Source organism: Budorcas taxicolor, chromosome 11 (genome assembly GCF_023091745.1).
Source record: "Budorcas taxicolor isolate Tak-1 chromosome 11, Takin1.1, whole genome shotgun sequence".
Classification (NCBI taxonomy): Eukaryota; Metazoa; Chordata; class Mammalia; order Artiodactyla; family Bovidae; genus Budorcas; species Budorcas taxicolor.
The window spans coordinates 64,393,672-64,406,950 of record NC_068920.1 but is presented as its reverse complement, the minus strand read 5'-3'; the positions used below and the strand labels follow the sequence as shown (position 1 = coordinate 64,406,950).

The 13,279-nt window shown below is 44.6% G+C and overlaps 1 protein-coding gene across 4 annotated transcripts in view; it reads left to right on the top strand.

The window, feature by feature from the left end:
* Positions 1 to 13,279, top strand: part of REV1 (REV1 DNA directed polymerase) — a 75,232-nt gene that overhangs the window by 54,930 nt on the left and 7,023 nt on the right. For all 4 annotated transcript variants that reach the window (XM_052649664.1, XM_052649663.1, XM_052649666.1 and 1 more), the window contains 3 exons: positions 1,620 to 1,739; positions 9,442 to 9,662; positions 9,921 to 10,093. In XM_052649664.1, coding sequence (XP_052505624.1) covers positions 1,620 to 1,739; positions 9,442 to 9,662; positions 9,921 to 10,093 — 514 coding nt within the window. The remainder of the gene's footprint in view (positions 1 to 1,619; positions 1,740 to 9,441; positions 9,663 to 9,920; positions 10,094 to 13,279) is intronic.

Sequence of the window (13,279 nt, the reverse complement as noted above, 5' to 3'; positions counted from 1 at the left end):
GGTTGGCCAGAAAGTTTGTTTGGGTTTTTCCATAAGATGTAACAGAAAACCCTGAAGAGACTTTTTGGCCCGCCCAGTGCAAAGCAGGTTAACAGCACCCCTCCGCTTTCCAGCAGGCCTGCCCTGGGGCTCCTGGGTGTGGCCTGCAGATAGGACTTGCTTCCTGGAGTCAGCTATCAGGCACAGGGTTAATTCTTTGTTTTTAATTGTATTTATTTTAAACTTACAAGTGGGATGATATGAATATGTTCTTTTAAGTTCAAGCACATAATTAAGACAAAAGTCCCAAATGATGTTTCTACTTCTCAGCCCTCTTTTTCTTCACAAGTCACCACTTTTATCATTTTGGTGTGACTTTGCAGTACTTTTTCTCTTCATGAATGTTTTTACATTAACCCTAGGAAAACACATTGTTTTTAAATAAGTTTCCCATAAAACTAAAATATGTCCTTTATAGAAGTCTTCTGTAGTTTGTAGAGATTTTGTTATTTACATAGAAGTTCATCTGACCCCCACTGAGATGTTTCTCAGCCGTCTGACGCCTTCTCTGGCCCCGGTAGCCTTCTCTCTGCCCTGCGTTAATGTCTGTGTCCACTAACACACCTTGGACCTCCCTGTCTGTCTGCCTTCTTTTCTAAGACACTCATACCTGCAGTTCTGCGCCTGTATTCTGACCATATAGTGAGACATCTGGTTTTGGGGGCTCCCCCCAAGTCCAGTGGCATTTCTTTGGCCCTATTTCTCCCTGGTGTGGATCCACTGGTTGGTAAATTGAGGGGCTTCCCTGCAGCCCAGTGGTTAGGACTCTGAACGTTCACTGCCATGGGCCCGGTTCACTCCCTGGTTGGGGAACTAAGACCCTGCAAGCTGCACGGTGTGGCCAGAAACACAAAGATTGTTTGGTAAAATGAGCTGATTGCTGATGGCTGCCTGCCTGTAAACCTCTAGTCTTTGATTAGGATTGTTTTCTCTGCTCCTTTACCTGAGTGGGAGATGCTGAAATGTCCATGTTTGGGAACAAAAGGAAGCCTCTGTCCAGGAAACATGGTGGTTATAATCTGTAATACTTAACAGAATTCTGCCAGTTTTGTATTATGCTTAAAATGACCACTTCCTGGTGGTCTAGTGGCCAAGACCCTGTGCTCCCAAAGCAGGAGGCCGGGGTTCTGACCCTGGTCAGGAAACTATCCCGTGTGCTACAACTAAAGATCCCTCATGCTGCATCTAAGACCTGGGCACAGACAAATACATGTTTTAAATATTTGAGTTTCCCTGATGGATCAGTGGTACAGTATTCACCTGGAATGCAAGAGGCATGTAGAGGAGATGTGGGTTTGATTCCTGGGTTGGGAAGATACTCCTGGAGAAGGAAATGGCAACCCACTCCACTATTCTTGTCTGGAAACTCCTGTGGATAGAGGAGCCTGGAGGGCTGCAGTCCACAGGGTTGCAAAAGAGTCAGACATGACTTAGCAACTCAGTTACCACAGTTGCAGATTATTTTCATTCTTTTTAGAAACTTGATAGATAACCTATCTGTAGATGTCTTTGTTAGGAAATTTTGAAAATAATTGTGACTATTTCTTAAATGACTTCTTTCTAAAAAAAATTTTTTATAGGTTCTAATATTCTGCTGGCTAGAATGGCAACTAGAAAAGCGAAACCAGATGGCCAGTACCACTTAAAACCAGAAGAAGTGGACGATTTCATCAGAGGTCAGCTAGTTACTAACCTACCAGGTAAATATAGAGCTTTTTTTTAACTTTTATTTGTTGTAAATATTCATTGGTGCTTTGTATAGATGTATAATGTATCTCTCTTTTCCAAAATATAATTTAATTTTTTTAATCTTTATTGCGTGCCATGGTAAACAAAATTTACAACACCACAGTAAATATCCCTTCAATTGATTTATCAGAACCTTAATATAATATTTTGGTTTTGCTGCTCATGTGTTTTACTTGAAGTATTTAAGTATTTCTAAAGTACCAAGGTCAAGGAATTCTAAGAAGTCATATTTAAAAGAACATGATGAAACTGACTTTTGATCCTTTAAATAAATCATAACTGAAATAGTTAGTGTACATATAGGCCCAAGATAGTTTTGACAGTTGATTCCCTTGTTTACAAAATTGTCCTGCCAAGCTAGCGATATGTTTCTGAGTCTAGTAAGCAAGTAGTTTTAAAAGAAGAAAATATTTGAACCATATCAGGAAGAAGAAAACCTAAAATGAACTATTGTGTTCCGTTAACTCAGGAAGGAGTAAAATGTCTAGAAGGGCATACCTTTCTCCCCTACTAGGCAGCATGGCTAGTTATTTTACCCTTTTGTGGCTAGCTAACTGAGCATGTAGAGCTCTTTCTCTATGGAAAAATCATCAAATGTAACCAACTATGATGGGAAAATCATCGCCCTTTGAGGCCCTTGAACAGGTGTAAATTTTGTGTCTAGGGAATTCACTTCACTTTTATTAAATATTTAGACATGCTTTCTATGGTGATGCCTCTTTCTAAGAAAGTTCTTTCTGTAAAGCAGTTATCCTACAATTAAAAAATAAATTTTAAAAAGAAATTTCTCTGAAGCTTATAGTAATCCATGATACCATATCAAATAATCCGTCCGGTTTCAGTAAAACAGCTTGTGTTAGTTTCACAAAACTCCTGTGTATTTGTGGTGGGAACATTCAAGACAGTATATTTTTAGTGAAAGTTTGTTTATCAAAAAGTAGATTCAGTGGTATTTTTGAATCCATGTTCTTAAGCCTAAGAAGTATCTGTTATAGGCCAAAGTTATTACAGGACCCAAATACCATTTTATGATGGGTTAGTTCTAAAGCCACTTGACTCCCTAGTAAATAAATCTAAGAATGTGCTTAATGAAACTATAAGCCATGCCTTGTAGGGCCACCCAAGACGGACGGGTCGTGGTGGAGAGGTCTGACAAAACATGGTCCACTGGAGAAGGGAATGGCAAACGATTTCAGTATTCTTGCCTTGAGAACCCCATCAGTTCAGTTCAGTTGCTCAGTCGTGTCCGACTCTTTGCAACCCCATGAATTGCAGCACACTAGGCCTCCCTGTCCATCACCAACTCCCAGAGTTCACTCAGACTCACGTCCATTGAGTCGGTGATGTCATCCAGCCATCTCATCCTCTGTCGTCCCCTTCTCCTCCTGCCCCCAATCCCTCCAGTGAGTCAACTCTTCACATGAGGTGGCTAAAGTACTGGAGTTTCAGCTTTAGCATCATTCCTTCCAAAGAACACCCAGGGCTGATCTCCTTCAGAATGGACTGATGGGCTCTCCTTGCAGTCCAAGGGACTCTCAAGAGTCTTCTCCAACACCACAGTTCAAAAGCATCAATTCTTCGGCACTCAGCTTTCTTCACAGTCCAACTCTCACATCCATACATGACCACTGGAAAAACCATGGCCTTGACTAGACAGACCTTTACTGGCAAAGTGATGTCTCTGCTTTTGAATATGCTATCTAGGTTGGTCAAAACTTTTCTTCCAAGGAGTAAGAGTCTTTTAATTTCATGGCTGAGAACCCCATAAAATGCAAAAAGATAGGACACTGAAAGATGAACTCCCCAGGTCGGTAGGTGCCCAGTATGCTACTGGAGATCAGTGGAGAAATAACTCCAGAAAGAATGAAGGGATGGAGCCAAAGCAAAAACAATACCCAGCTGTGCATGTGACTGGTGATAGAAGCGAGGTCCGATGCTGTAAAGAGCAGTATTGCATAGGAACCTGGAATGTTAGGTCCATGAATCAAGGCAAATTGGAAGTGGTCAAACAGGAGATGACAAGAGTGAACATCAACATTTAGGAATCAGTGAACTAAAATGGACTGGAATGGGTGAATTTAACTTAGATAACCATTATATCCACTACTATGGGTAAGGATTCCTTAGAAGAAATGAAGTAGCCATCATAGTCAACAGAAGAGTCCAAAATGCAGTACTTGGATGCAGTCTCAAAAACGACAGAATGATCTCTGTTCGTCTCCAAGGCAAACCATTCAGTATCACAGTAATCCAAGTCTATGCCCCAACCAATAACGCTGAAGAAGCTGAAGTTGAATGGTTCTATGAAAACCTACCAGACTTTATAGAACTAACACCCCAAAAAGACATCCTTTTCATTATAGGGAACTGAAATGCAAAAGTAAGAAGTCAAGAAATTCCTGGAGTAACAGGCAAATTTGGCCTTGGAGTATAAAACAAAGCAGGGAAAAGGCAAATAGAGTTTGGTCAAATAGAGAATGCAGTGGTCATAGCAAACACCCTCTTCCAACAACACAAGAGAAGGCTCTACATGTGGACATCACCAGATGGTCAATACTGAAATCAGATTGATTATATTATTTGCAGCCAAAGGTGGAGAAGCTCTATACAGTCAGCAAAAAAAAAGACCAGGAGCTGACTGTGCCTCAGATCATGAACTCCTTATTGCCAAATTCAGTTAAATTGAAGAAAGTTAGGGAAAACCACTAGACCATTCAGGTATGACCTACATCAGATAGATCTCTTAGGATTATACAGTGGAAGTGACATTAGATTCAAGGGATTAGATCTGATAGACAGAGTGCCTGAAGAACTATGGACAGAGGTTCGTGACATTGTACAGGAGGCAGGGATCAAGACCATCCCCAAGACAAAGAAATGCAAAAGGACAAAATGGTTGTCTGAGGAGGCCTTAAAAATAGCTGAGAAAAGAAGTGACATGAAAGGCAAAGGAGAAAAGGGAAGATATACCAATTTGAATGCAGAGTTCCAAAGAATAGCAAGAAGAGATAAGAAAGCCTTCCTCAGCGATCAGTGCAAAGAAATAGAGGAAAACAACAGAATGGGAAAGACTAGAGATCGCTTCAAGAAAACTAGAGATACCAAGGGAACTTTTCTTGCAAAGATGGGCTCGATAAAGGACAGAAATGGTATGGACCTAACAGAAGCAGAAGATACTAAGAAGAGGTGGCAAGAATACACACAAGAACTATACAAAAAAGATCTTCACGACCCAGATAATCACAATGGTGTGATCACTCACCTAGAGCCAGACATCCTGGAATGCGAAGTCAAGTGGGCCTTAGGAAGCATGACTGCGAACAAAGCTAGTGGAGGTGATGGCATTCCAGTTGAGCTATTTCAAATCGTAAAAGATGATGTGAAAGTATTGCAGTCAACATGCCAGCAAATTTGGAAAACTCAGCAATGGCCACAGGACTGGAAAAGGTCAGTTTTTATTCCAATCCCAAAGAAAGATATTGTCAGGGAATGCTCAAACTACCGCACAGTTGCACTCATCTCACCCGCTAGTAAAGTAATGCTCAAAATTCTCCAAGCCAGGCTTCAATAGTTCGTGAACTGTGAGCTTCCAGATGTTCAAGCTGGTTTTAGAAAAGGCAGAGGAACCAAAGATCAAATTGCCAACATCCACTGGATCATCGAGAAAGCAAGAGAGTGCCAGAAAAACGTTTACTTCTGCTCTATTGACTATGCCAAAGCCTTTGACTGTGTGGATCATAACTATGGAAAATTTTTCAAGAGATGGGAACACCAGACCACCTGACCTGCCTCTTGAGAAACCTATATGCAGGTCAAGAAGCAACAGTTAGAATTGGACATGGAACAACAGACTGGTTCCAAATCAGGAAAGGAGTATGTCAAGGCTGCATATTGTCACTCTGCTTATTTAACTTAGACGCAGAGTACATCATGAGAAACGCCAGGCTAAATGAAGCACAGACGGGAGTCAAGATTGCTGGGAGAAATATCAATCACCTCAGATATGCAGATGACACCACCCTTATGTCAGAAAGTGAAGAACTGAAGAGCCTCTTGATGAAAGTGTAAGAGGAGAGTGAAAAAGTTGGCTTAAAACTCAACATTCAGAAAACTAATATCATGGCATCCAGTCCAGTCTCTTCATGGCAAATAAATAGGGAAACAGTGAAAGACCTTGTGTTTTTGGACTCCAGAATCACTACAGGTGGTGACTGCAGCCATGAAATTAAAAAACAGTTGCTCCATGGAAGAAAAGCCATGATCAACCTAGACAGCGTATTAAAAAACAGACATTACATTGCTTAAACGGTCCATGTAGTCAAGGCTATGGTTTTTCCAGTGGTCATGTATGGATGTGAGAGTTGCATTATAAAGAAAGTGGAGTGCCAAAGAATTGATGCTTTTGAACTGGTGTTGGAGAAGACTCTTGAGAGTCCCTTGGACTGCAAGGAGATCTAACCAGTCTATCCTAAAGGAAATCAGTCCTGAATATTCACTGGAAGGACTGATGCTGAAGCTGAAACTCTAATACTTTGGCCACCTGAAGGGAAGAACTGACTAGAAGAGAACCTGATGCTGGGAAAGATTGAAAGTGGGAAGAGAAGAGGATGATAGAGGATGAGATGGTTGGATGGCATTACTGACTCGATGGACATGAGTTTGAGTAAGCTCCAGGAGTTGGTGGTGGGCAGGGAGGCCTGGCATGCTGCAGTCCATAGGGTCACAAAGAGTCGGACACAACTGAGTGACTGAATGTGTTAGTATCAGAGACGTGAAATACAACATTTTGTCAGTCAGTTTGAGGTTAAATTTGAAGAGTAACCTTATAAAAATCATGCTAGCCAACTACCTTATTAGACAACACAGAGTAGCAGTTTTATAACATCTTATTGCAGTTTTATAAGAAGGAACCAGTATATTTAAAGTGCATGAGAAATCTGAGTTCAAGGTTATGATATGGGTTATGTCTATTAGTTTGCTGAAACAGCCATAAGAAAATACCACAGATTGCATGACTTAAACAACAGATATTTATTCCCTCAAGATCTTGGAGACTGCTGCTGCTGCTAAGTCACTTCAGTCGTGTCCGACTCTGTGTGACCCCATAGACAGAAGCCCACCGGGCTCCCCCGTCCCTGGGATTCTCCAGGCAAGAACACTGGAGTGGGTTGCCATTTCCTTCTCCAGTGCATGAAAGTGAAAAGTGAAGTCGCTCAGTCGTGTCCACCCCTTAGCGACCCCATGGACTGCAGCCTACCAGGCTCCTCCGTCCATGGGATTTTCCAGGCAAGAGTGCTGGAGTGGGGTGCCATCGCCTTCTCCCTCTTGGAGACTAGAAGTCTACAACTGAATTGTCAGCAGGTCGGATTTCTTCTGAGGTCTCTCCTGTGGGCTTGTAGGTGGCTGTCTTCTCAACGTGGTGTTCTCTCTTTGTGCATCTGAGTCCTGATCGCTTCTTATAGGCATACCAGGGTTGCTGGAGTAGGGCCCGCGTATATGACGGGCTGTTACTGTAGTTACCTTTCTGAAGGACCTTTCTCCACTTAGTTGTGTTCTGAGATGCTGGGAATTAGGATTTCAGCAACGGAATCTTGAGATTCTGGATGCACTTCCATCCATAGCACCATCTTCAGACTGCATCATTTTTGTAAGGTTTATTTGTTGGGTTTGGGTTTTTTTTTAAACACAGAAATAGAGAGTTTACCTTTCACCTTTGTTTGCTTCATGGTCGAAAGGACTTGATGTTTTGAAGGGCAAGTGTGTGGTTATGTGTCCTGCTGAATCCTTCGGCACAGCTTGAATTTCCTGAGACCTATGAGATGTGGGGGAAGCGGGGCAGCCAGGATGGACTTTCTCCTGCAAACCACCTTCTCACACCACTCCTCTCTCCTTCAGAACCAGCTTGTAGCCAGCTGTGGCCACCCAGAATTGTCCATGGGATTTTTACATATAACACTACTCACTTTAAGTTCTTAAATTTATTATTGGACCGGTTTTAGAACTTGTTAGTATGTAAAATGTCAGATTTTCAGTTGTTATCCCTGCCCTGAGCTGGTGACTCATCTAAAATATGAGCTGTTCCTTTGGAAACGGGTTTCACATATGTACAGGGGACTAGGCAGTAAAAGTTCCTGAGAATTCTTACAAGGAAGCAGCTGTTTATCTTGTTAAACAGTAGTAATTTCCCAGGTGGCACTAGTGGTAAAGAACCCGCCTGCCGATGCAGGAGACATGAGAGACGCAGGTTCGATCCCTAGGTGGGGAAGATCCCCTGGAGGAGGGCCTGGCAACTCCAGTGTCCTTGCCTGGAGAGTCCCGTGGACAGAGGAGCTGAGGGCGGCACGACGGGAGCGCCTCAGCACGCGCGTGCGCGCCTTCTGCTGCTGCCCGGTCGGTCTCTCTTTAGCGCTCCCCGGTGACTCATCAGTGAGGAGCCCTCCTGAGTGCAGGAGACGAGGGTTCCATCCCTGGGTCGGGAAGATCTCCTGGAGAAGGGGACGGCAGCCTCCCCTGATACTCAGTTGGGTCTCACGTAAACCCTCGTCTTTCTGTGCGCGGTGTCCCTCCTCTCGTGGTGACTGAGCCCCTGCCGGTTCGCGCTTGGCCTCTCTTCTGACTTGAACTTTAAGGTGGCACAAATGCGACGCAGCGCCCTTGGCGCCTCTCATCTGACTTCCATCAGGGGCAGGTTTTCTTGAGTTAAACGTGTCCCTCCTCCCCCTTCCGTGGCTGTATATCTTTTATGTGGTTGTCCACCTCCCTCCTCACCATGTGTCCGCATAACGGCTATAAGGTTCCCCTGGCAGAACCTGGACGGACTGCTTGTCCCACGAGGCCACTCAGAACTGGAGCCAGAAGTAGTGGAGGGTGGGCCAGGACCCTGCAGGAGACCAGAACCTCAGTCTGCCTCGCTGAGGGACTCACTGATCTCGTCATGTGGAGACCATGTTCGTAAGAGTTGAGCACCCTTCGGATGAGGCCCCACCTTGCAGACGGTGACGAGGGGACTGCTGGGTGCTGGCCTGGCTGCAGGAACTCACTGCCTTTCACGGGAGATAGGCCTCATTTGTAGAAGACTGCTGCCTGTCCTCCGCTCACTGCCACTTGGGTCAGGAAGCATCATCCCACATCACTTGTGCCACCTTGTTGGGTATGAGAGCATGTGGGCATGCGACTGTCATAACTTCTGGTTCTGGTTCCCGTTCAAAGAAGATGGGGCTAAAGCCACTGAGAAGGGTGGTCATCGCCGAAATCGTGGTAGAGCCCCTCACACTCCCGGGCCTCCTTAGTCATGCTGCAGACCGGCCTAAGCCAGTGTGTAACTTGGTTGGTTTCGTGACTCAGATAGAAACTTTGTTACTCAGTAATGAATAAAAGTCACTTGTTTTGGAAAACTGACTGACTAATACCCATTGGAGAAGTTCTGGCTCACCTGTAGGTGGAGTCCAAATTGAGAAGCAGTGTCTGGAAACAACTTTCCTAGTATGATTTGCACTAAAACAATTCTAAATGTATGAGATGCTTCAGTGATGTCACTTGAGAACTTTAAGGGAGGTTTCTTAAACTAGCTGTCTGTGCATGAGCAGTTACTTCGCGTCACTGCGTTGCTTTTAACAGTCTATGTGCGGAATTAAGGACCTGTCCCTTTCCTAGGAGTTGGGCGTTCAATGGAGTCCAAGCTGATGTCTCTGGGGATCAGGACGTGCGGAGACCTGCAGTACCTGACCATGGCGAAACTGCAGAAGGAATTTGGCCCCAAGACCGGCCAGATGCTTTACAGGTTCTGCCGAGGCTTGGACGACAGACCGGTTCGCACTGAGAAGGAAAGAAAGTCTGTTTCAGCTGAGATCAACTATGGAATAAGGTTTTCCCAGGTACTGATCTCCTCACAGGTTTTAGCTTCTGTTTCTTACATTTGCACATAGTCCTGTCTCCCCAGCTAGACCACAGACTGTTGACACTTGAAATGAAGCCTTAAAACCCTTGCTGTCCCAGAGCTGGCAGAACGTATGTTCTTAAACAGAGCAGACAGTGCAGTGAATCGTCACATGTTAAATATCGGAAGTTACTATACTTGAGAAGCTCCATTAGGCGCGAAGGAAAATAACATGGGATTTTTTGTCTTTCTGTAGCCAAAAGAAGCAGAAGCTTTTCTTCTGAATCTTTCAGAAGAAATTCAGCGGCGCCTTGAAGCTGTGGGCATGAAGGGTAAACGCCTGACTCTCAAAGTCATGGTGCGGAAGCCGGGGGCCCCTGTAGAAACGGCCAAATATGGAGGCCATGGCATCTGTGACATCACCACCAGGTAAGCTTATTAATAAAAAGGACATTAGATATTGATATTTCATTACAGGTAATTGTAATGAATGGAAAATGGGAAAAAAAAAAAAAACAAGGAAAACCGTGCCCAAAGAGCTGCAGACACTGACGCTCCTGGGTGTCGTGCAGAGCCAGGCCTCGGCCCCCAGCTGTGGAGCGGCCCTGCTGGGCCAGGTCGCCCCAGCCTGTCCGCATGTCCCGACGGGGCAGGCTGTCCTGTCCTTGGGGTCTGCAGGCCGTGCCTTCAGTGCAGGGACAGGAAGGAGGTGCTTGTGGGCTTGGTGGGAAGGTCCCGTGGGGAAGCATCAGTGCAGTCACTCAGAAAATGATTGCAGTGAGGACTTGACTTCATTTAGGGAAGTGTGATTTCCTTCTTGTGAAAAGATTAATTATGGTAATCTCTGGAAATTGGTAGAAAGCACTTTAAAACCCAATTTTTTTTAATGTGAGGGCCACTAATATAAGACTGATATAAGATCTGGCCTCATATGTAAGGCCAATATGAAAATACCTAGTTGTGTGTGCCATTTGTACTATGCAGGACACTGTATTGTAAAGCTTTGGTTGACTGACAGGTAAAATACAGCGTAGTCGTTTCTTCTTGCTGTCTACTCAGCAGTTTCTTAGAACTCTGTTTTGGTGCATTCAGCAGTACCTAGGAGCTGAGTCTGTCTAATCTCAGTAAGAAAATCTGCCTTCATTTAAGCCTTTTTGAAAAATCCAGATATTCCAAAAAATCTAGTCACCAGCACAACATTAAAAATTGAGATTTTTAACTATACTCTATCTCCCCCCAATTCAACAATAATATTCATTCAGCGTTTTTGTATGCACTTACCTGCTTGCTGTTACTGGTATTTGTTCATTTTTGTCCTGTTTAACTTAAAAAGTTTTATTTTGAAAAACGTACACATGTAAGCAGAGAACAGTGTCCTGAAGCCCTCACCCCGAGTCCCACGGTCGCGGCTGGGCCCTGCGCCGCCACCGCCCCCCGGCCCCCAGCTGTTGTGGAGTGGCTCTCAGAGAGCGAACCGTCATGGGTCTCCAGGTGTTTATCTCTGACAGGACTGCTTTAGTGGACATCGCTGGCAGTAAAGTGCTCGTTTCGCCATGCCCTTTACCTTTGGGTAGGACATGCGTTTCTTCGAGCATTTACTTGATAGCTGTTGACTGTTTGTACGTGAACTGCTGACACGTGGGCGCCTCTGGACTCTTAGTAGGACACGTAGGCCAGGGGCTTCACTTGGCCCTTACCTTTGTGTAAGACATGATAATGCATGATAATTACACTTTTTAAACTGAAAGTAGTGTCATTTTATAAATATAAGATGCTGATCAATTGTAAGCCATTAATTTCAGCCTAACATTTTGGGGGTATTATAACTGCCTAAGAGAAGCTTTGGGTAAGAGCTTCTGAAATATTATAACACTGATCCTGTATTTCCTCTAACTTAGGGGGTGATAAACAACTCCCTGTGGCCCACATCGGCCTGTGGCCTGTTTTTACGTGATTGGTGGTAACTAAGAATGAGGTTTCTATGAAAGGTTGTGTAAAATAGAGGCCATCTGAAAGAGGCGACAGAGTGCAAGCTCCCAGAAGCGCTGTAGTTGGGAGTCCGGTGTGCCTGCGTAAACTCAGCGTGTGGTCACTTTGTGACTTCAGACCCCCTTGCAGTCACGTGACTCACAGACGCGTTAGGAGACTGCGATTGCAATGACAAGTTTCGTAAGTCAGAGAGCCGCATGGAGATTGAGATCTGTGGCTTCATTACCACTTAGGGAAGTTTTTCTCATAACAGTTTTCCTTTTGGAAAACGAAGTTTTCCTTCTTGGGGTTCCTTTGTATATGTTTTTATTTTGAATTGTATATGTATTTTTTAAAGTGATTAATTGAAAAGGTCAAATAACAGCTTCTAGCCCCTTGCCCCTCCCCTCTCCCTGGTTCCGAGCACCGTTGTTCTTCCGTGGTTTCCCATAGTTTTCCAAAATGTCAACAGTCTGCAGTAGCAGCTGGCTTACCGCTTTGCTCTGTGCTGTTCGTCCACATGTTTCGTTTGCCCCAGTAGAGTTGGTGGGTTTTGGTTCGGTCCATCCAGTGTGCCCCTGTTAGGATGCGCGTGTATCTACATACCCCATGCTGTCCACTAGGCTAACCTTTCCTTGCCTTTTGATTGCATTTCTCCTCGAGTTACTGAGCATCCGGTTTTGCTGTTTTGTGAATTTACCACTCAGTTTACCCCCAAACTCCCTTCCAGTGTGACTGTGTTCCAGCACATCTGCAGGTCCGTTAACTGGTTTTGACATCTTTTCCTAGAGCCCTGTCTCTCGGGGCCACCCAGCCTGCTGCTCCAGTCGGAGTTCATTTTAAGAGTTGCTGAAAAGTTGGAGTTGTGAGATGGCCTTTTTCTGTGTGGATCTGTTTTCCTGGGTCCCTGATCTGCTCAGAGCTTGAGCAAGAATTCACGGGTGTTAAACCCATCTCTGCTTATACTCACCGGTTTGCTGACCTAAAGTATAAACGTAACTTAGCAATTGTCCTTCCTCAGATAAAGAAAGGCTTCGTTGCCATCATCTTCTCAGGGTTCCTGTTGTTCTGATCGCCTCTTCAGAGGAAATCAGCTCTGTATCACAAGTGTTCTGGAGTGGTCTTAATTTGTCTTTGTGCCGGGTGTTTTGTCAGTGAATTTTTTTAAGTCTTTCATCTCTATTAACTAAATTGTTCATTTCTACTAGCACTTTGAGTTTCTAAATTTACTCTTTGGCCCTTAAGTATTTATAGTGTCCCTTCACAGAGAGGGTTTCTCTCTTGCCTCCTGAAGGTTTCATAGTCCCAGTGTCAGTCTGGGTCTCTAAGCTCCTTTTATTCCAGTTTCGGTTGCTGTCGTGAGATTTTCTTCAAGCATTTACCTGATAGCTTTGACTGTACGTGAGCTGCTGAGACGTGGGCGCCTCCAGACTCTTAGTAGGACATGCAGGCCAGGGGGAGCCGATGGGGGTCTGTGGTCTTCGGTCACTCACCAGGTGGGGCAGTATCTGTCATCCTTTCTATGAGATGTGCAGCCCTGGGTGGGCGAGAAGATGGGCCATGCAGCTGGTGTTCTGGGTACTCAGGAGGGGTTCTGGGGGCAGAGGGTGTCCTGTGCTGCAGAGGGGCCTTGCTCCTCCTTGCTCT